The 23,997-nt window shown below is 43.7% G+C and overlaps 1 protein-coding gene across 1 annotated transcript in view; it reads right to left on the reverse strand.

Moving 5' to 3' along the window:
• Positions 1-217: 217 nt before the first annotated feature.
• The window catches only part of SLC12A8 (solute carrier family 12 member 8), a 53,664-nt gene continuing 29,884 nt past the window's right edge, over positions 218-23,997 (reverse strand). The window contains exons 6-14 of the mRNA XM_069861471.1: positions 23,622-23,735; positions 16,481-16,568; positions 14,675-14,762; positions 10,555-10,701; positions 7,008-7,677; positions 6,048-6,145; positions 5,805-5,922; positions 3,548-3,608; positions 218-1,612 (exon numbers count right to left, since the gene is read on the reverse strand). Of these exons, the coding sequence (XP_069717572.1) occupies positions 1,447-1,612; positions 3,548-3,608; positions 5,805-5,922; positions 6,048-6,145; positions 7,008-7,677; positions 10,555-10,701; positions 14,675-14,762; positions 16,481-16,568; positions 23,622-23,735 (1,550 nt within the window). The 3' untranslated portion in view covers positions 218-1,446. The remainder of the gene's footprint in view (positions 1,613-3,547; positions 3,609-5,804; positions 5,923-6,047; positions 6,146-7,007; positions 7,678-10,554; positions 10,702-14,674; positions 14,763-16,480; positions 16,569-23,621; positions 23,736-23,997) is intronic.

Consider the following 23,997-nt stretch of genomic DNA (forward strand, 5'->3'; position numbering starts at 1 on the left):
CCAGGAGTGCCCTCTTCTTTATCTCAGTAGAAAGCCTCTTTTGCTTCCCTCTGTAAGAAAACTGGAAGAGGCAAAGCTGCAGCCAGCCAGACCATGAGATGGGATGGGGAGACCCCCGTGGCAAGTAATGCCAGGGAGCTGATCACTGGCAAGCGGAATAGCGCTCAAAGGCATCGAGTGCACCCACAGCAAGGATGGAGAGGAGTTTCCAGTGTCTCAAGATTTTATTGCACAGAAGGAGAAATAAATAATCTACAGGATGAAACAATCAGAGATGAGAGGAAGTGAAGAACAGTAATTTCCCTCTCCTTTTAGCAACAGAACAGTTTGTGCTGGTGGGGCTTGTGTCAACACAGAGCCCTCCATCGCACTCCCATGGTCCCTACCAGGACCACTGCCTGCAGGCAGGACAGCACTCAATGAAGGTTTTTTTTCCCTGAGGAGCAGAAGTGATGGTGACAGGAGTGTCCATGCAAGACCTCACCCCAACCCATAGCTACAGTCCACCAGCCCTGAGGTCTGTGCAGGAAATCCTGCAGCATTCCCTGCTGAACCTCGTACATCCCAAATCATGGCAGCAGAAGAAACGGCTCCTTGGGGGAGCTCACTATGGGGTGGGCCTTAAGCAAAATTACCGAAGATAAGGGTAAATGTATTTTGTTAAGTCACTCGTGAATCATCTGTCCTTTCAGCCAGGAGATGCTCTGTTTGGACCCGACCATGTTTTCAGGTCCCAGGTGTCACATCAGAAAGGGTGCAGGAAATCATTGTGAACAGCTTCTAAGACATTTCACAGTTTCACAGTAGAGGTCATTACACTGCAATACTGCAGTTAAATGTGCGGATTTGATTCTAGTTGAGAATATATTTCATAATCTTCTTGCACTTGCCACTGATTCTGGCCTATTGTCTAATGCCTTAATGTATTTTCTAAGACCTTGCTAACTGAAATGCTGAGGTAGAAAATTACTGTATTACAAGCAGGCAAATTCATGCCAAGAGGAGAAGTGAATTGACCTGGAAGGTCGCATTCATCCGTGGCAAAGCTGGGAGTGGGGTGCTGGCTCCCGCTGCCGAGGTCACCACTCCCAGGCACAAAGTGTCTCTAGACACCCAGAGGACATTTGAAATGGGATGTTGTAAGCTTTTATAGTGGCGATGGTCTTTAGAGCTCAGTAGTGCTTATAATTGAATTCTTTAAAAGGATTATATTGTCCTCAGTAACTCATCACTCCCCTGGACTGGCCCTTCCAATTTGCATTTTTTACCCCATTTTGGATAAGATTTGAAACCCAGCAATGTTGTTTGCATAAACAAGCAAGCCTCGACTATATAAATAACTATTCACATCCTTTCCATATTCAAGTATTTCACAAGGCACCGTGGCAACCACTAGCATTTCTAAATGCTTTTTGAAGTAGTGGCTTGATTTTTTTTGTGCGTCCTTTACTGGAATTGATTCCCAAACTCCTCTCTGCTGATAAGTGAGGACTGGTGATAGCGGTCCCGCGAGGCAAAGTCTGTGTTCTCCTCAGTGAGTTGCGTGGTCTCCATGCCAACTGTCGCAAAGGACGGTGTCACCACGATCTGCTCCTTGGGAGATGGCCTTCTCCTGCAAACAGAGAAGCAGAGGCACCTGCATTGACCCCTGTTTGCCATCCATTAGCGGCTGTGCAAACAAAACCAGCTGAAACGCTGCTGTAAAGAAGCTAAATCCTTCTTGGTGCCCTTGGGAGACACAGAGCTAATCTGAAAATATTTTTCCTAGAAGGCCCACGAAAAATACTTAAGTCCCTTCTCCTGGAAAGCACTGGAAAAATATACACTTTTTTAACAAGTAGATTTTCTTTTTGGATGTTGGCTATGGCAAACACCTTCCACACTGCACAGGAAAAGAAGGAGCTCATGTGATTTCTAATGAAAAATATCCTTCTCAGAGTTTCCTAATCTTTAGTGTACATTTCAATTATTTTTGTAATTCTTAGAAATGAGAGATATTTCCCTGCAATCCCCTTATCGCAGAAGCTGATTTTAAGAAAACCTTGTTGCACATCTGCAAATCAAAACACCAATAGCTTATAGCACCAACTCAGACTTCTTTGGGCACCTAAGAGCCTCAGAGGTGTCAAGGATCCTCGGTTGCTTCCAACTCTCTTGCACTGTAATGGGATTTCTTCTTTACCTCCAGTTCATTAAAATGCCTTGCCTGGAGGACAATCCCTTAGTCCAAATGAGATATGCAGAAAACATAATGCACACCCTCTACACCCCTCACTCCTCTTCTGTGCAGTCTGTCTAACCCAGCCTCTCATCCTTGAATACTCAGGCAAAGCATCCAGTTTTGATCAGCAGTCGCAAAAGGCAGCATTAGCTTCATGAACAAAGCTATTCATGGCAAGAGGTGTGCAGGACAGGTGGGATCTTCCTGGGCTTCAGTCCCATAGTCCAAGACATCCACTAGTCTGCTAGAGGAAGGGATGGATGTAATGTCATAGAACTGACTTATCTGCTGTAGGGATCTGCTGACTTATCTGCTGATTTACTGCTGTAGGCACCTAAGAGAGGTCCTATAACCTCAGTTTATCTCCCAAGCCACCTCTGCTACCAGATGTGTGTGGCCATATTACAGGGACTGTGGTCAGAGGCAGGAGCTGGCAAGACAGGCATGGGCATATGTCAATGTGCTTAAATGCCTGGACTTTCATTTATTTTAAAGGAGCCACCAAATTTGTACGTATAATGCATGGCAGCTCCTGTTGTTGCAGTCCTTACTAGAGCATTCACCCACTGCAACAAAAAAGCAACTCGACAGATTGAGAACTTCAAATCCCATTGCACTGCACAGACACAGAGATGGTCACAGCCTGCAATGGGAAACCCAAACCTGATAGAATTAATAATTAAAAAGGATTAACAAATAGGTTAAAATAGATTAACAAAACCAGATAATAACCAACCAACCAAAACCCTTAAGGTCCTCTGGGAAGTAAAACCCCCAAGACAACACTACTGCAGTCCCAAGCAAACACATTGCTGAATGGCTCCTTCACTGAAGACCCTGTTTATTGTATTTGTCCCATAACTACTGCAACTTCCCCCCAGATTTCCTCTCTGAAATTTGAGCACAGCTGTCACATGTGCCTGTTGTACCACTATCAGAGTAATTCACTTTCAGTGGGTGGTGAGTGGAAGTGGAGGCTCCCATTTCTCATTTCTTACCAGATTTTCAAGTTCAACTTGAGCCATAATGGCTGAATACAGAACTTTATGGTAAGATAAAGCTTCAGACATCAAGATATGATTATCGGCTGACATGTCCATGCACGAGGCAGAGGGGACTCCTGCTGCCCCACTTACATGGCCAGCCATATGCAAGGCTAATGTGGGTAAACTGTTGTTTTTACCACTGAGAAAGAATAACTTTGAGTATGCAAGAAGGGCCAGAGAGATTGCTTAAGGTAATAAGCAAGTCCATTTCCCTCTGCACACATTAGTGTGTCATAAGAATAAGCACTGCCTTGGTCACTGCCAAGTGACTGGTACAAACCTGCACGAGGTGATCAAAACTGACTTAATCCAGCTGAAGAAACTGAAATTTGCTGCTGCTCCTGCAGAGAAAAGGCACAAGAAGTCAGTATGCTGCTAATTCTTCCATAATAGCATTATGCCATTGAATTTGTGCATAAAATCTTAAACCAACATGCTTGTTAATAGCCTTCAGTACCCAAAGATTTTGCCATCATGGGAAAACTACAGTCCCTCCACATGCTGTGGCTTTTAAACAATTATCAAGAAACGAGCCTGAATTCCCCCTAAAGAACAGCTATCCCTTCCCAGATTGACAGCTTGTGACAACCCCAGTAAAACCATGAGCAAAGCAGAGACACTTGCTGCAGTACCTTTTCCTCTCTGGACTGCAAAGCTCATTCCCACTGCCGGGATGGGGAGACAGAAGAAGCTATTCAAGCAACCTCGACCAGAGTGGCTGTGGTCTCACCATTCATTCCCTCCCATCAGACCCCATGGTGAGCTGGCTTAGCTTATTACATCAACACCAATCTTTTCTGCTTTCTCTGTAGAACTAGTTTCCTGCACTGCCTCGATGCAGTGGCAGGGAAGTACTGGAGCTGGCAGCAGAAATTTGCGGTGAGGGATAAGGAGGAGAACAGAGAACCAACCGTGCCTGCTGGATTTGGCTTAGGTTGTTGGAGAGAAAGAGAGAAAAAGAAGGGATGCATCAAAATCCCAGATCATTTCTGCTCTGAAGGTCTTAATCTAGTCCCTAATCCAGAACATCTCTCAAACCAATGTCTCCCAACCTGTCTAGACAGCAGAGTTGTTCAGAATACACTTATAGATCATTGGACACCATTTGGCTGCACAAGAAAGTTCATTCACAGGCAAATGAAAACCAGGCTGAACTTTGAGTGTTCATTTCTAACTTTCTCTTTGCTGCAAGTTGTTTTTCTGTATAGGCATGGGAATGTATGTGAAAAGGAATCCAAGACAAAAATGTCTGATTATGTTGCAGTTCCTCAGATCACCTTCCAACATTCTCCACACACTGACTGAAAAATTCTTTTTAAAGTCATTTTTGGTAAATATTTGAAAAACAGATAACAGACAGATAATATAGTGGTTACACAAAGGCAAAGAAGACTCCAAAGCCTGAAAAATCTTTTTGTGTTTTGTTTGATAGACGTTTAAGATATATCTAAGTTTTAATAAAGTTTTTGTATTTCAAAAAATATAAATTAGGAAGTACTATCCACACTCTCAGCTCTTTTCTACTATTCCATACAGATAACAGAAAATAAAACAATTACAGTAGAAAGAGAAGTATTGGTAGGATCATTACCAAGTGGCAACTGTTTTTTGGTTTCTCGCCATTTGGACTTCTGAACTCCAGTACTCACTTACCCACTGTCTAATAATCTTTCATCTAAATAAACCTGGGTAGCTATTTCTGAATTGCCTAGAAGACATAAACTCAGGTTCTTTTGTCTTTTCTCATCTTGTTTCTCATCTTGGACAAAAAATTGCACGCGCACACCTGCAGGCGCTTCTACCTGTATGCACCAACATATGCATTTATGTACAAATACGCGAGTATGCACACACCGTGTGTGTCTCCCTCTCCTTCAGAGACACAGACCAATGCAAACCCATCCTGCAGCCGTGCCAAGGAGCTGTAGGCTCCCATGAGCTGCTTTCAGAAAAAGTACTTCACTGTTTAATTTTGAACTTGTTTAAGCCGATCACATGCGCAGACCTTTCTAATGCCCGGTGCCTAAGACTATTTTCCCAGATTACATTCCCGACATATTCAACCTGTTTAGTTCTGGAATCAAAAGGCTCTCTTGTTCTGCTGTTATGAATGCTGAGATTTAATGAGATACTCGTCATAATTCATATTTTCATTAAAGTTTTCTCAGATGGGTTTAGATTGATTAATTAAGTTTCTTAAAACATATTTATGGCAGATCTTTCTCATTGCTGTGGTACATTTACCATCTGCTATCCCTCTTAAGTCTTTGTACTAGTACTGGTTTTGCCATTCAAAATACAATACCATTCAAGCAATAAGCACAACGTTCAAAGTATCAAACTCATGCTAGTCACAGTTAGAATCCAACACAAAACTAATAAGAAAGAAAATGTATTAAAATGAGCAATGAAATGATACCTCATCATTCACTGTGTCACCTGCATATTAAACACAAGAGTCTCAATTCCTAATTAAGTTACATTAAAGCTTAATGAATTTTTAGGCAGATTTAATAATACAGAAAAAAAACTCTCACCAAGAGGGAGCCCAGGGCTCACTTGGCCAATGTAGAAATACAGAATAACCGCTGCACCCAGGCTGACAAGCGTGTAGATCCACTGAATGACAAACATTATCACAAGGGACACGATCGCCTAGAACAGTAGAAACAAAAGTAATTTTCAAGTACTGGAGTGTATTTACATGGCAGTAAGCAATACATTTCTATCCATTTTCTACAATCAAAAAGCAGTACTCATAATAAAAGAAAACTGCTTACACCAGCAAAGGAAACCCAGTGGCTGCAGAATTTGGAGTAGAAGGATTCTGGTATTTGCTGAATTCCCAGCTCTGGACTTTGTTGCTTTATAGATGATTCTAAAGAAGAAAAAAATAAATAAAAAATAAGAGATATTAGAAAGGAGCTGAAGTGTTGGCTTCTTTTTCTCCTACTTTACATTACCAGACTGCAGAAAACCAAAGCAGAAATTCTAGCTGACAGCTGGGTATGGCAGAGCTTAATCAAAACTTATAAAATAAAAGCAAAATGAAGTGCAAGGAAACAAAATTTGCTAGCTCTGGTGCTGAGTCCATTTGAAGGTCACCTCTGCCTATCTCTGCCTCAGTTTCACTGTTTGTGAAGGAAAATTAGTAAGAGTTTTTTCCACTGGAAGGGTTTACAAAACTTAACTGAATAGTGCCGATAGAACACTTTATCACTGAGTTGACAAACTCCAAGCAAGCACATGGTGTCCAATACCCACAAGACCAACAAAACAAATTCAGACTCTTAGCTGTGGAGGTTGAATTACAAGCTCCACCTGTGGTATGGGACCACTGCATTTTGATAGCCTAAATTTTAGACTCACATGGCTCCATCCTTCCTAATCTGCACTAGGATGAAGTAAACACCAAGATACACTCAAAACCCTTTTAATGTACAGCATTAAGTGTGCATGCGTAGAATAATGAACAGATAGTAAACAATCCTACATTAAATATTAGTCGTGCCTACTTTCCTGTGATTAATCTTCCATAGGAAATTGCATTGGACTACTCCATTGATGCATTGTGATGAACTCTGTCCTCACCTGGAATAAATTATATTATTGCTATGAATCATTGAATAACAGCCCTGTATATAGCTAGTTTCACACCTGCCTTCAGAACAGCCTAGGAGGACCAAGATTGGAAGCCATTCCCCATAAGCATGGAGATGTCCATCTCCTACAGCCCTTACCTTCTCCCATGTGGCCATGGAGTGCAGGTGCTGCACTGCAAAGCTGAGCCCCCCGCGCTAGCAGCTCGGGTGTCTGATGGGTATCCACAGCAGGTGATGAGCATGGATGCATGTCACACTGCTGCTCAGTCAAGTCCTGCTGGCTCTCACTGTGAGGCTCCATGGTCTCATCCCTTCCATACTGAGCTGGGGGACAATCGTGATGGAGATCAAGGAGAAAGCTGTCTTGCAACATCTGCTTGGCTGGCTTCTTTGCCTTCTTCTGTTTGACCTTTTGGGTTAAAGTCTCATCTCTTCCTTTTTTGCAGGTACCTGGCTCACTACAAAATGGTTTAAAAAGCTGGTCCATGTCTTTAGCGAATTCCAGCAAGGTGCCATTTGATCTGCTTTGAATTACTCCGTCTACTACACGGCCGGAGGGCTTGTTGAAAATTAAAGGCTGGGAAGAGTGAGCAGGCTTAGCATTTTCCATCTGAGTCTCAGCAGGTTTCTGCTGAACATTGTAGCTCAAGGAAATTGAGAAATAGGAATAGTCTACAGCAATATATGTCAACATGAAGTTGATGGTGACTATGGGAGCAAGAACGTTCACTTGTCCAATGAAGACGAAAGCCATTGTGATAAGAGTTGTTAAGCAAATTGCAGCCACTGGAGTCTTGTTGGGTCCTTTCTAGTTCATAAATAAAACAAAATTACATTTAAATTAATAACCATGGCCCTCACCACGAGGACTGCCCTGTTGCTCAGCTGCCACAGGTAGTCTGCAGTACCCCTTAAGTCATGAAACGCACACACATACAGAAGCAGTAGTTCACCAGCTTAATAAATTAAAGAATGGGCTGGAAGCCAATATCTACTGAGCTCCCACCTCATCTCTGTGCCTCACTCAAGCTTTGTCTTTGGAAAATTCAGCCAGTCTCACTCCGTAATTCCACAGTAAAACAATCAGCAATAAACCTTAAGAGACATTTGTGGGGCTTATGGGCAGTCCAGCAGTATAACATATTTAGAGTTAACTGTTCTTCTGTAATTTCTCTTCAGAACTCTGCACTGCTGCCTACACAAAAGGCTCCTGCACGCTGCTTTTGGAAAGGTTTTGACTGCCAGATATAGTCAAAGAAGCTCTGCCTGCATGGAGCAGTATCACCTTCAGATCAGCAGCTTCTGGCCCTGCCCTGACACAAGGCTGAGCTAAATCCATGATCTGCTGAGCCTCTGCACTTGGAGTTTCTCTCCTTTCATCCACTCAAGTTGCATCTGCCCAGCAGCAGGAGGAAAGCAGCAGAGAGGCTGTGCAGCTGAGGATGCTGGAAGGCAGGAGTCAGCCCCTGCGATGCTGGGCGTGTGTCGGGAAGGCAGGCAGCCAGGAGAAACATGGCCTGCTCTTCTCCTTTGGAGTGGGGTTAAGGCAGGGAAAAAAATGAGAGACAAAGTAAAGGTCATCAGGGGCAGAAAGACTTGAGTCATCAGCTCATGAACTTTAATCACAGGTTTATCGTTCCCTCCCTTGGACCAGGCATTGTTTCACCATTTCAGTGCCCAAGAAGGCTGTGCAGGACACAAAGATCTTGCTGGAAAATGTCTTACAAGATATCTTACAAAATATTCATTTTCAAAATATTCGTTTTCACTTACTTTATGTGCTTCTTTAATAAACACACAGTTCAAATGGAAACTACTTCTATTTCCCCTACTCTTATTTATAATAGAAAAGGGGACCAATTCTGGACCTTAGGTCTTTACACAATAAAATGAGAAATATGTATTGGAGACGAAGGAACACAATTCTCAGACAGCATCTTCAGTATCAGAAAGATGTACTGGGATGGAGAACAGATGGAACGATCTCAGGATGCCTCTGGCTTGGGTTTAACGCTACAGAAAACACTCGTTTCCTTCCCATCAGCTGGAGTTATGGTGACTACAACGCTTTTTTCAAGCATGGAAAAGAACCGATGTGGAACAGATTGTTAAGGGCAAAGTAAATTTATTAACTCTCCATAAACCAAATCTAGGAGTGCTTCAAAGTGGCAGAGAGAAGGAAGTGGGGAACAGTGATCTGCCATTGATTTCTTGCCTCTTTTGAGCCCTTCCTATTGTGGTATGCTGCCTGGACAGAGTTCAGAGCAGAAAAATTGACAGAAAGACAGAAAACTATCAGAGAGAGAATCAACTTTCCAGTAACTTTGCTAAACCACTGAGAATTTCACAAGAGTTGTCAAGTGGAGCACAGCCTGTTCCAGAATTGCCTGATGGCTGCCTTCAGGAGCTGTAAGTTTTTCCTGTCATTATTCTTCCTGCTTCCCCTACAATTATTGCTATTTATTATTATTACTATTACTTTTGGAACTTTAATTTTAGGAAATTACTACAAGAAATATAGAATCATAGAATAATAAATCAAAGTATAGAAAATTATACTTATAAAACATTTAAATATTTATAAATACCATTCATAAATACCAATAATGTAAAATATTTTTCTTTATTTATAAGCTGCTTTGAAGAAGCAAAACATCGCAAGATTTTTCCAGCCACTTGGTACAGAGAGTTAGGTGCTGCAGCTTACTAAGAGTGAGGGAATTAATGTCTCCCTGTTAATAGGAAGGGGAAAACACTCCAAAGAGTTTACTCTGAATGTATAGCCCAGGACTACAGAGTTCTTAGTGCTTTGACTGATTTCAGCTGAAAGACTAATATGAATGAGGATTATTTATGAAGACATGGAAAAAGCTTCTTGACATATTCAAAGCAAGGCTTTGCTTCAAAGCATATTTAAAACTTAGCAGCACCCAACTTAACCTTTAAAATCTATTCTTTGTTTTTATTTTATAGGGGCAAAAAATCAGCTTATCTTACAAAGAAGTGTCCCTTTCTGCAGTGCACACAGACTGGACTCACTGCACCACTCAGCTACAAGGTTACCAGAGAGGATAGGAAGAGCTCAAAGAAAAAGTTCAGGAAAGAAGAATCAAAGAATAAAAAAACAACAAGAAGAAAAAAGATAAAGATGCAGTTAGCATCCATTTCACCAAAGTGCCTGGACAAATGCTTCCAGATGGGAGGGCAGAGAAGAGCTATATACCTCAGCACCAGCATAGATAAGATGTTTGCAAAAGAAATCACAGGTAAGCTGTGTCATAAGTAGCTGTTTTACTGGGGGCATCTGAAAAGAGGTGGGTCTGAGGAAAGAAGGGGATGCAGGATCCAGGGCCAGGATGCGGAGGGTGGTAAGTGAGATACTGGGCCAGAGCAGGGCTGCTCCTGCACAGAGCTGAGCCCTGTGGGAGAGCTTGGGATAGAGGTGGTGGAGCATGGGGACAGACAGGGAAAAGGCCAGGGCAGCCAGGCTCTTATTTTGTTAATAAAACCACCCATTTCCTGGCTTTTCTGCCTACTCTAGAGTACCACACCCCATGCCTTCCACACTACGCATTTCATACGTCCCCCATCTCACCCTACAGACACAAAGAAATCTTGGCTTCTTCATCACCCGTTTTCCTTCAGATGAAGGTTTGACAGCAATCTCAGAGAACGGATGACTAACCCCACGTCCAAGGAAGGTGAGCATGGGGACCACATTCTCCTGGGCGATGCACTGCAGGATCCTGGGTGCTCCATACAGCCCGCCCATGCAGGAGGCCAGGGATGAGATGTACAGCCCTAGCAAAAACAAGAAACCCACCAAGGATACCTGGAGGAAGCAGAGACAACGCAAAGTTGATTATACTGTTCTTTAAAGTCCTCCAAGCAGTGTTAAATATGTGCATTTGAAGACATCACATATATTTTGTAACACTGCTATATGAACAGAGCAAGGCCAGAGAAAACAGCAATTTAGCTGTTCTGTGGTATAAAGTGCAAGCAATTAATACAGGAAAATTATCCCATAAAAGTAATTTAATGCTGAACGCCCTGTACCAACAGAGCCATTTGACAAGCTCATATCCAAGAAATTCTCCGTCACTTGGAGCAATTGCAGCAAAGCAGCAGCTATTAGATTCCCCTTAAGTAACTGGAAGTGAGTTTATTTCAGGAGAGATTACTTATATACAGAGCACATCATACAGGAAAAGCTGCCCAGGCTTCCAACCACCCAAAACAGGAAGACAAACCCCTGTGTTCCAGAGGGGAAAACCAATCCTGTAAGAAAATCCACAGTAGGACCAAATCAAAATTGCCACTTAAACAAATGGCATCTCAAAAAATACGCTCCAAAGGATATAATACAATGACCTTATTTTCCTGTCTTCAATGAGAAAAGAATTTCCTTTGGCCAACATAAAACTCAAAATTCTTTAAAGCCACAGTGTTAGCAAGGCTGGGTTTGTCGCTGGTTTCTAGTGAAAAGGTTTTCAAACAGGGAGCATCTCCTGCAGGCATGAAGGGAAGAGGGGGGCAGTTCATGGTCTATCATGCAGAAACAAGGACTGAGGTCCTCGTGCAAAGGTCCCCACTGTCAAGAGCTGCAAGCACAGGCAGCATCTCTGAAAAAAAGCCACCCAAATACACAAACCCCCACAATATGAACACTGTGCAAGAAAGCTTTGAAATGGGAGTGCTCCTGGTACCATAGTGTAAGGAAACAGACAGACACAGCCAAGGAGACTGAAACCTGGGTAGGGAGAAACCCCCCAAATTTTGGTCCAGATCCATCCTGCACATACTCCAATTTAGCGAGCTGCTTGAGGTGCAGACAGACATCCCTGGCAGAGGATGTCGCCAAATGCAAGTCCCCCATATCCCACATGTCCTTTTCTCCCACCCCTTCTCTCATGGAAAATAAAGCCTAAATGTGCCAGACATCGTATATTATTTTAGCTGCCAAAAATGCTTGCATTTAAATGTGCTACTTGACATTCAAATCAGGGTTAGAGAGGAAGAGTCCTTTTCACTGAGGCTGATGAAAGGGTTTGCTGGGAGTTTTGAGTATGAAGAATGTGAATACTTTGTAAGACATTGGCACTTGGAGCTCATTAGAAGTGAAATTACTGAATCTCATTTTTATGTTTAAAAAGCCAAATAAGTATTGCAAGGGGGAAAAGCAGCCAAACACTTGCTCACCTGTGAGTGACAGAGAGTTTGCATGTTGGACATGTAATGATCTCTCCTCCTCCCTGCCTCAAAGTCATGAAAATCTAAACCAGCTTGTAATAACTCAAATAAGCAACACGAATATTGGGGTTGCTCCATTGTTTTGTCCCGTACTAAGCAAAATAAAACTGAATTTGCTTTTCTGTATGGGTTTGGGTTGGGTTTTTTTTTTTATTCCTGTTTAACATCATTAAATACCTTCACATTCACAATCTTTACTGGAAGATTTTTCCTAGAGGGTTTGGAAGCTAAAACATAGCTTGAACATCTCTTTCTCTTCAGTTGATTCCTTTAAAGCTGATTAAGGGTCGCAGGGAGGATCCAGGGAACTACAGGCCTGTCAGTCTGACCTCAGTGCCAGGGAAAGTCATGGAACAGGTGATCTTGAGTGCTATCATGAAGCACATGCAAGAGAACCGGGTGATCAGGCCCAGTCAACATGGGTTCACAAAAGGCAGGTCTTGCCAAACTAACCTGATCACCTTCTATGACAAAGTGACTCGGCTGCTGGATGAGGGAAAGGCTCCTGGACTTCAGTAAAGACTTTGACACAGTTTCTCACAGCATTCTGCTTGAGAAACTGTCAGCCTCTGGCCTGGACAGGCGCACACTCTCCTGGGTGGAAAACTGGTTGGATGGCCGGGCCCAGAGAGTGGTGGGAAATGGTGTGAAATCCAGCTGGAGGCCAGTGACAAGTGGAGTTCCCCAGGGCTCAGTGCTGGGTCCAGCCCTGTTCAATGTCTTTATCAATGACCTGGATGAAGGCATCGAGTGCACCCTTAGCAAGTTTGCAGACGACTCTAAGCTGGGTGGAAGTGTCGATCTGCTGGAGGGTCGGGAGGCTCTGCAAAGGGATCTGAACAGGCTGGACCACTGGGCTGAGTCCAATAGGATGAGGTTTAACAAGGCCAAGTGCCGGGTCCTGCACTTGGGGCACAACAACCCTGAGCAGCTACAGACTAGGAGAAGTCTGTCTAGAAAGCTGCCTGGAGGAGAGGGACCTGGGTGTGTTGGTTGACAACCGACTGAACATGAGCCAGCAGTGGCCCAGGTGGCCAAGAAGGCCAATGACATTTTGGCTTGTATCAGAAACGGCGTGACCAGCAGGTCCAGGGAGGTTCTTCTCCCTCTGTACTCGGCACTGGTGAGACCGCTCCTCGAATCCTGTGTTCAGTTCTGGGCCCCTCACCACAAGAAGGATTTTGAGGCTCTGGAGTGAGTCCAGAGAAGAGCAACGAAGCTGGTGAAGGGGCTGGAGAACAGGCCTTATGAGGAAGGGCTGAAAGAGCTGGGGTTGTTTAGCCTGGAGAAGAGGAGGCTGAGGGGAGACCTCATTGCTCTCTACAACTACCTGAAAGGAGGTTGTAGAGAGGAGGGTGCTGGCCTCTTCTCCCAAGTGACAGGGGGACAGGACAAGAGGGAATGGCCTCAAGCTCCACCAGGGGAGATTTAGGCTGGACATTAGGAAAAAAATTTTCACAGAAAGCGTCATTGGGCACTGGAACAGGCTGCCCAGGGAGGTGGTTGATTCACCTTCCCTGGAGGTGTTTAAGGCATGGGTGGACGAGGTGCTAAGGGGCATGGTTTAGTGTTTGATAGGAATGGTTGGACTTGATGATCTGGTGGGTCTCTTCCAACCTGGTTATTCTATGATTCTATGATTTTTAGTTACTGTATTTTTTGCCCACTAAGTCTGTCACACTGACATATAAAGGGAAGCTAAGAGACTTCCTTTTAGTCCCCTGAAACAGACAATTTTTCACCTTTGGAGGAAGTGGCAGGAGCCCCCTAATAATCTAGAGCTTATTTTGGAGGCTGAAGGAAGTCTAGAGCTACAATTACTTAGTAAGAAAACAAAGCCAGAGTTTCAAATAGATATTTAAGACTTAAACCATGTTACATATCAAATAAATGGCAAACATCTCCATTTTAAATTAATCACAAGAATAGTGTCAAATGTGAACCCCTGATTTTGGATAATGCTGAGTAACAGAGAATTACCCCTTTTGTATCCCATTGAAACTAAGACAATGGCATACACCAAAATCTTTTGCTCTCTTTTCAAAGGCCTGAAATGATAAGGTTCATTGGCTGTAGTGCTACTAAGCTCCCTCATGTATACACACATCCATGTGGAATGTCTCGAGTTTAATAATCCTACTGCTCACCCTGCAATTACAGCCCCCTAGATATGGAAATGTAAGCTTTGCTTGACTTAGTAAAGATAAGCAGTGGGGTTCTTTAGAGATTTCAATTTGGTTTAAGCTTTCACCAACAAGAAAGGACACACTGGATAAAATACAGCATTTATTATTAGACCACATTAGCATATTTTAGCTCTTAAAGCTATTGCTGGGTGATTATGCCAAGATTCAGCATTACTGGATATTCTGGTGAATGCAAAGCTATTCAAATCAATTGTACACTGGGATTTGCAATGGGGAAATCCCCTTGAATTTCAATGAGGGATGGGTACCCAAATTATTTTTGGAAAATGCAAGTTTTCAGTAAGGCAGATGGCAACGCAAAAGCACCATTATATAAACCCACAGTGAGTTATTCAAACAAGTTACCTTTTCTGCTATCATGAAGTCATAGCGGAGTGACTGACGGGTACAAACAGCTCCCAGCAAGAAAACAAAAACCATGTAGAGAAACCACCTGCAAATAATAAAAATGAACTATTTTTTTGAAGCAAAAGAAGACCATTGAGAATTCTGCCCATTAACTGAGCCAGGAAAAGGCCAAGTACCCACAAGCTGGGTCTTCAATCACTCTGTAAGGGCTGTTTCTCCATTATTTATCCTCAGGGCTAAATTTAACACTCATTCACATTATTTACCTACTACAATGTACCACAGACAGCTGCTGTGTGACTCTACAGTACCCTGTGGGGAGAGCAACCCAGCCTTGGGGACAGACTTTTTAGTAGGGCCTGTAGCAATAGGACCAGAGGTAATAGTTTTAAACTAAAAGAAGGTAGATTTAGACTAGGTGTAAGGAAGAATTTTTTTACAATGAGTGTGGTGAAACACTAGCACAAATTGCCCAGAGAAGTGGTAGATGCCCCATCCCTGGAAACATTCAAGGTCAGGTTGGACGGGACTCTGAGCAACCTGATCAAGTTGAAGATGTCCCTGCTCACTGTAGAGGGGGTGGACCAGGAGGCATTTAAAGGTCCTTTCCAACCTGAACTATTCTATAGTTCTATGATTCTTCATGTACATAGATCCCCTTGTCTGGCAATATCATTAAATCTGCAGCCAGCCAGTTCTACAACCTCAGTCACGATCCTCCTCTGCCATCTTTGGCATTTCCAGTGCTCAAGAGGAGGGATAAGCTAGGCTGTCTGCAAAGTCCAGGCAGCAGAGATATGAATACCCACAGTCCACCCTTCTGTGATTTTTCTGCGTTCTGTGGAATCCCCTCATTTAAAACAAGCATCAATTTCATTAGGAATCTCTCTAAATTCAGAATGTCCCTCCTTCTTGTCTGAACACTGGTACACAATTAAACATAATAATTTCAAAAACCGTTTAGATGGCAAAGAAAACCAACAGGAAAGCCCACTGAGTTCTTTTTAACAGCAATTTTGTCCTGGAAAGCAGCGTTTCATGGCGGAGAGCACTGCTTGGTGCTGCATGGCTCCTGCTCCTTGCAGGTAGGTAGCTTGTCTTGGCCCCATTTTCCCAATAACAAAAATTATATCTTTTTTATAATGTATTTAAAATATTTGCTATGGCTTTTATTTATAGGAGAAGAAAGCACTTCGAAATATTTCGTTGGTGAAAGATAACAAAAAATCTTTCTATGAATACATCAACAATAAAAGGAGGACCAGGGAGAATATTCAGTCCCTATTGGATGCAAATGGAACAACTGTGACAAAGGATGAGGTATTTAATGCCTTCCTTGCCTCAGTCTTTAATAGTAAGGAAAGTTATTCCCTCTGTGTACACACCCAGGAGTTAGAGGAGCAGAACAAAGCTCCCATGATCCAAAAGGAGGTGATTAGAGACCTGTGGGTCTTTTCCAACCTAGTGATTCTGTGAAAATCAATGGCAAGAAGTGACAAAATCACATGTCCCAAGCCTCTAAGAACTTCGCATTCCACTCTGGGACAGCCAGGCTTCAGCAGCACAACTGCTCAAACCAACACACATCCCACCCGGTGCAGGAGGGACTGATTACATCTGCGTTAATGAACCTCTTCTGTAATCCACCCAGAGTAGGTGGTGGTAATGGACAATAATTTGAATGAGAGCCAGACTTTAATTTTCCAGATGGCTGAGTAATAAAAGGTTGATGGGAATATAAAATGGATTGGTCACATCCAGGGCAGTCTCCAAAGAATAAATTCTCCCCTAACTATGACTTACGAGGTGCCAATAGCAGCCAGAGACCCCAGGGGGATGTTGGTAGCAGGCTTCTGGAGATCTCCGCTCATATTGAACCCAGCCATCACACCTGGATTATGTAGACATAAATGTAATTTAAAGTTAATCTAAGTTATAGCATATATAACACATATTATAATATGTAACATAATTTAATCAATTGGTTAATCAATTGCTTCAAAACAGTAACTCTATCACATTGTTGCATTTAACACACAGATGAATATTGACTCCCATCTGTTGCTTGGTAAGAAACTGTTCGTATTGAAGAAAGCCACCACTAACATGCCTACAAAGAACTCATTGTCCAGTTTGAACAATGCTGGGGGGAAGGGGAAAAAAAAAAAGGAGAAATCTGAACAAACCCCATCTTATCTTAATGCAAACCTCACAGAAACCAGTGCTGTCCATTTGTTGAAAAGAAAAACGCTACTGTTCATCAGGGCAGCACATTCAGCAGGTGGTACTGCCCTCCCAGACCAGATCCATTACAGTCCCCTGCATTCATGGGGCACAACTGCCGTTACAAAACGGCCTGTCCTCTCCGTGTTTAATGACGGTCACATGCGCATTTAGCAGAGTGTTCGTCACGTAGGTGGCACCTTCCAGCCAAGGGATTTGCGTTGGAAGTAGGCATTATCTCTGCTTTGCAGATAGGGAAACAGAAGCACTGAGAGGTCAAGTGATTGTCCAAAAGCATGTGGCAGGACTAAGAATAAAGTACTGAACTGTTATTTTAGGCTACAGTACAGGGTATTGTACAATCAGGGACAGTCCTTAGCCTAAAAAATTGCCATCTAAAGACCCAAGAAAGGGAAACAGGATGGAGCAGAGGATATCCATGTTGAGGCTAGGAATCTGAAGCACAAATGGATTTTAAGATTTTGCCCACAGTTGAAGAAGGATTCATGCCAGACTTGGCATGAAAACACAACTTTTTTGTCAAATTGTCCCAAAATTTTTCCTAGAATACTTCAGGTATCTGCTATAAATAAGTAAATACATACATAACATAAGTACCCTCCACCAAAATCCCCTGTGATTTAGAATCCTGATGAGAATTTGGACAATTTGAAGGCAGGGCAGAAAAGGCCCTTTTAAACACTAACTTCTGCCCATCGCTGTCCCAGCCCTTGAATGTCAGACTACTGTCTTCCTAAGGACACGAGGGCCAGGTGCCAGGCATCAGTGCTCATGGGACAGTCCCTGGGAGCTGGCGTGAGATCACCACAGAACAATGAGGAGGAGGATGCCAGTGCCACAACACTCACAGCATCTGCCACCCCCAGCTGCAGGGGATCGAACACAAATCAGTCTGCCACTCAGCTGCCAAGTCCAGCAGTCATTCCTCATTTTCAAAGGGTACACAAATGATGAGTCAGTCTCTGAGGCTGCAAATCTGAGTGAATAGAGCTCTGAATTAGCTAAGCCTCTAGAGCTTTATTTATTTATTTATCACTAATATTTTTTTCCTTGATCATCCTTTTTCCCCTCTTGATCCACTCTGCCCTGTCCCGCCCCGATCATTCCACTCAGCAGCCATTTTTTTCTGTCCTCCTCTCTACCACAAAGCCAAAGCTCTAACAGTCCCCATGTGCTTCTGGCATTCCTCAGCTCCTGGAAGAGCTGTCTTGCAGATTCAGACCAGATTTGAATCCTTGACACCATACCGAAAACATTACAAATCAAAACGAGTTCTTAATTTTCTCCTGGAAGACTATTCCATGGATGTACTTCTGAACAGCACTGCTAAAAGCCCATCAGCTGGTGCACTTTTCCCCAGACGAAGTTTCCAAGTGCCGTTCAAACACTGCTCCTTTTAAAGAGCTACACAATAGGCTCAGCTGGAGGTGAGAAAAGTTAGGAAGGCAGACATCCATGGAAATGGTCACAAACATAAAGCTGCTATGAAGCATTCTTCGGTGACTTTGCAATTCAGGGGCAAAGCAGAAAGCTGAGAATAGTCAGAATTTTTCTTCTAAAGGGAGTAAACTATTGTCAGAAGAACAGCTGTTAATCTCATGTGTTTCTTGGCCAAGTTTCCCAAACGTCTAGCACCACCCCTAAATCTCCCAGCTTGAGCTTGATTCACCTCTTCTTCATCCAAACTCCTACCTCACCAAAGCACTGGGGAAACACCAAAATGGTGTTTTCTGTATTGAATACGAAAAAAAGTTAAAGACATGAGTCATCTGTGCAGCAATAACTGCACAGGCCAGGCTGCCTCACTGCCTTCCTCCCACAGACCCACACATATTCAGAGGGGTTGCCAGGAGATGACTCGCCAGAACCCACAAAAATGGGATCTTGAGATCAGTGACTGACCTCCTGCCCGGCAGCAAGCAGCGGTCAGACTCAGGTCAGTGCACACCATTAGCTTCTGTCAGGACCCCCAGGAGGTCACTAGAGTCTCATTGCTTCCACTGTCAAAGGCCAAGGCCACCGCAGAAGGAATCAACAAAGATATTCTCAGCCACTGAGGCCAAAGCCATCTCCTCCATGCTGCAACTATGCCTCAGACCTGACCAGTACAGAAGGATGGACAATCTGGTATTACAGAAGCACAAACAATGCTAAAGCCTCCTCTTCACCACTACCCAAAAAGCAACTTTCCAGTCACAATGACAGCTGCCAAAGAACAGCACTGAGAGGTCTTTTGCAGGCAGCAGACTAACCAACCCTCTCATTCAATGTAAGGACAACTTGATTAATTATCAAAAACATCTAACCCAGCTTCACCATCCATAGCCTTGGTCACCTCCTGCCAGAGAACTGCTCTGACTTAGGAGCAGCCGTAAGCAGCCTTTCCAGAGACTCTAGCTACTCAGGAGAAGAAAAGCCCTACACTTGCATATAAAATTCAACAATATAAAGAAGCTGGGACGTTCCCTCTTCCAGACACAGACCTGTCCCTAGGGAAATGGCCAATCCCTTCTGAACTTAAGCAATCATATCTGCAGACTGTCCATGGAGAAAATTATTCACCTCTCTGTTTCAGCAAGATAGCAGGCTGGATTTTCCACACTGCCTATTATCTCAGAGAACAGCAGATAATGACAAAGCTTCTGGACAAGGAAACATGAAAACACAGTAAACTCAGCCAGGAAATTATGGCTGAGACAGTCTGTACGTTGCTGCTGTTCCCAGCGTAATCCTGTCCTGGGCATCATCCAGGCAGCGAATACGTGCATGAAGGGACCACCTACATTGTATACCTAAGGCACAAGCAACAGCTCCACCAGCTCTGGCTTCTAAGTCTACCAGCTATAGTTTGCAAGCAGTCATAACTACAGTTATAAACATCCACTCCATTTTCAAATAAATTTACTATAAAATATAGAAGTGGGGTTTTTTCCTTCACTCAAGAGGTGAAGAATGGAAAATCTTAGATAAGAACTGTAGCTAATTTTTTTAAAGGGCCAAATTCTCCGCTGATGTAAGCTGGCATCTCTCCATAGACTTCAATGGAGTTGTGCCAGTTTACATCATCTGATAACTTAGCCCAAAACTTCTAAATCTATTTGCTGTCATTCTGCAGGTGCCAAATTCGGTTTATTTCAGAACTGGTTTCAGCACAATGATATTTTCCACTAACGCCACTTCAAAAATAATCTTTCTTTCTTGTCTCATATGACAACACGCTTCTTTCATTACACAGAAAACCTTAGGGATTTAGTAGGAAAAAGAAAATACTCTCTGCACAACAGAAACTACGTGTAACTTCACTTTAAAGCTGCACTGATAGTCGCATGGTTGCTGCTACTGTCACCATGCAGTCCTAGGAGTTGAACATGGGAAGGCAGCTCCTAAGACTCCTATCCCACACAAAGCCCTGGTTGGATGGGTGTCTGGATGTTTGTGTAGCACAACACGGCAGCAAAACACGTGCCTAAAGAAGTTATTTACAAACATGCAGAAAAACATTTGATTAACGGCCTGAATCTTTGCAGGGGTATGCTCACATCTTCCTTAGTGAGTGTGTTAAGTCTTCTTGATTGAAGTCGGCAAATCTGAGTCTTCCATGCCCTTGCACTCCCATTTAGGCCAGCTCTAGATGTATGTTTTGGATTGCTCAGCTACTTCTCTATTCTTAAATGACAAACCTGGGGGACTGAGGCCAGCTGCACTGCATATCCAGCTGAAATGGTTTCAACAGCTATTACCCAGGAAGTAAACGGACCAGCCTCTGCTTAACACTGCTCAACTGTAAAACTGGGATAACTTCACTCATGTTGCTGGAATCATACCAATAAAATACAGGGAACAGAGAAAACAACCAGACCTGCAGCAAAATGGTCAAAGGAGGTTTCTCATACAGGGCAGCACGCTGCTACCAGACTATGAAAGGCTGGGACAACCTTTCCTTGGCTGCAGTGCCCTGGCCAAAGCAGCAGCTCCTCAGGCCCAGCCAGTCCCAGCAAACATCTCCTTGTAGGTCCCTGCTCCTCCTTCCCGAAGCAGCTGCCCCCCTTTGCTTACCAGTCTATATTTCTGCAGTTTCAGTTTCACAGCTATTCCTGGTAAAAACAGGCAACTTAAAACCCCTTTTCTTTACAACACAGACTGAATTTAAACCGGTTGAATTCATATAACCATTTTGGAGGGTGAGTAAAGACCTTATTCTGAAGAGATCAAAATAATTTCACTGCAAAGGGGAGCGTTTCATCTCAGAAAGGCCAAAACATCTTGTTTCAAAATTTCCTAAACATTTTTTTTAAAAAACTGTGTTATCAAAACAGCATTTCAGATTGTAAACCAGCATGTGCTAAAAGAGCAAACACAAGGCTTAATAATAAAAGATAAACAGATCATTGCTGTGGGTCACAGAAATATTTCCAACTGGCTCAAAGTAACCTCTCAAAACTAAACAACATATTGTTTCACTGAAACTCTCCCCAAATTTCAGATGTGAACCCAGTGCTTTGGCTGGGCCACTGCGAGAGTCCCAGCAGAGGTGGGTATCACTTGGGCATGATGCTGGGCAGGAGCACGAGCACAGGTTGGAGGTCACAGTCTGGGAGTGATGTTTGGACATCCTTGCCACTCCTTTTCAGACAGACGTGCTGGGGACTGATGCTGACGCACACTTGCAATCTGCATCAGGCTGCCTGCTCTGTATCAGAGGCGCTGGCAACCCTATCGCATCTCTCCAGCCTGCTATTAATACCACTGCCAACCCAGTCCCTGAAATGTCATCTCCAATCTTGCAGACCACCTGTCCTGCAGGCAGACTCGGGCTGCATCCAGGCAGTGCCCGCAGTGCAGTGGGAAGCAGCTCTGCTGCAGCATGCGGGACCCCGGAAAACCCAGAGTCTCCTATGGAGCCCTAGCGTTTCACCCCCGGCGTGGGGGAAAAGGTGAGCTAAGCCAGTGTGGGTCAGGCGGGATGTGGGGCAACCGCAGCCCACACTCATTGCCCCAACCCTAGGAAACGTGAGCTTTTCCCCCAGCACTTCTGAAGTTGCACTGGGCTCCCTGTTTGTGATCTGCAGCAGAAAAGCATTGACTCCCACCTTATTAAAAACGTCTTAATCAGATCATGAGTTCTTCCATGTGGAGCACTGAACAGAGCCCAGCATTTTACAAGGGTCCGGAACTCCCCAGTGCTACAAACAGCAATAACAGGAGCAAAAGTGGTGTTGTGTGGTACCACTGACACTGCTGCTCTGAAGGAATAATTTAAATACTGTAAACAACCAAGCAATTATAAGACACACGAAGAAGCTCTGCAGCAACAGAAGTGATTATATATCAGCCCAAACCATACTTTCAGAGAATGCTTAACATTGCTACTGGTATTACTACTGCTAACTAACAAAGCAACAGGCTGACAGGGCTTTAAATAAATTATATCTATTAGCTTTGGCCTTCTTCCTAGCAGACAAGCATTAGCAGTGATGAAGAACTGTTTAATACGGCTAATCACGGTAATTTTCTGCAGAGCTTTGTCATAACTCTCCCTTCTTCTGCAATTATGGAGCTGGAAAGAACTGTTTTCCTGCATCAGAGGCAGGGCTCATGGGGAAGGTCTCTTTTTTTTGGCTGGGGGACTTGCTTGGGTCAGGCAGAAAGACAAAAAAAAACGGGAGGCAGAAGCCAGCTTCTCCATAGTGTCGGTAGTTCATGCACGCAAGTTTTCCAGGAGGAAGTCTACATGGAGGCAATAGCCAGTCTATTAAACTGGAAGAGGGAATTTCAAAGGAAAATTTAGAAGTCCTGCACTAGGTGCACCTGACAAAGTGACAATTTCTGTTAGTCCTCTAGTCCATCTGTTTCATAAAACCCTTTTATATGCCTCCCTGTAACACAGCAATTCTGTGAACAACTTCCAGTGAGTTGCTTAGAGCTAATCTGCTGAAAATTCATTCTGTAATCCAAGGATTCATCACTATGGAAACTGCTTATAATCGTTACTTTTTATAGCTTAAAAAACCCCAGCATCAACAAAAGGTATTGTAACTCCAGTTGATAGCCATTTAATTCCCACTAGGAATTGCCAGCTTTGGAAAGGGGACACGGATCTTCCTGGTAATTTAAGAGAATGGATAATATGAAAGCATCCAGTTAAGCTCATAAGCATGAGCTCTGCTGACACGCAAAGATGCATCTATGATGCCATGCAGGGAGTGGTGGGTCAGCATCATGAGTAACAGCAACATACCAGCTTGGTCACTCATCCATGGTGAGGCTGGAGGGAAAGCCCTCCTGTGCCCTTCCCGCTCTCCCAGTGCAATCAAGTCATAAGGCTTATCTAATAAGATAAACCACAATCATCCCTTTAAAAAAGGCTTGATACTTTGTGGTGTGAGAACATCAGCCAAGACTGGTGCCTGAGCCTTGTCCTTAACAGGGAGGGATTTACAGCACCACATCAACCCACAGAGTTGATCAGCAGTTTCTGACCACAGAGAGACAGAAGAGCACATTCAGGATCAGAACAGGATTGTGCAAAATTTGAGATGCTGAAGGAAAGCCTGAACACCTTCCATGGACCACATGAGTCCGCTACAACCAAGTATGGTGCTGCTCACCCTGCCAAGCCGCCCACAGGAACTCCCCTTGCTCCTGCTCATCTCTGAGATGTGACTGTGGAAGAAATAGAGGAGGATAAAATTCACTGTACCTGTGGCAGCTGGGAAAAACACTCCAAAAACAGTGAAGAAGGACTCCCCCTGGCTGTAGTCTGGCAGTGTGTTGTTGAACATAAGCTCTTCGGAGTAGCCAACGAAGCCATACTCTGCAAAGACACACAGGGTGAGAGGAGAACCCCAGAAACCACAGGGACTGCAGGAGACTCTCCAACTCGCTCTTGGCCACCACTCATCCTCTAAACACGTTTGACAGCAGCAGTTGTTTCCACAGACAGTTTGAAAGGATGAATGTGGACTTGTTTAGTGGGGGGAGAAGGCAGGGAAGATGTCAGTTTGGTTACAAGGGTGCCAATGCCAGGGAAAGATGTAGCTGTGGGTACAGTGGTGAAGACCAGCGTGTTGAGTGGC

The sequence above is a fragment of the Phaenicophaeus curvirostris genome, chromosome 7 (genome assembly GCF_032191515.1).
Source record: "Phaenicophaeus curvirostris isolate KB17595 chromosome 7, BPBGC_Pcur_1.0, whole genome shotgun sequence".
Lineage (NCBI taxonomy): Eukaryota > Metazoa > Chordata > Aves > Cuculiformes > Cuculidae > Phaenicophaeus > Phaenicophaeus curvirostris.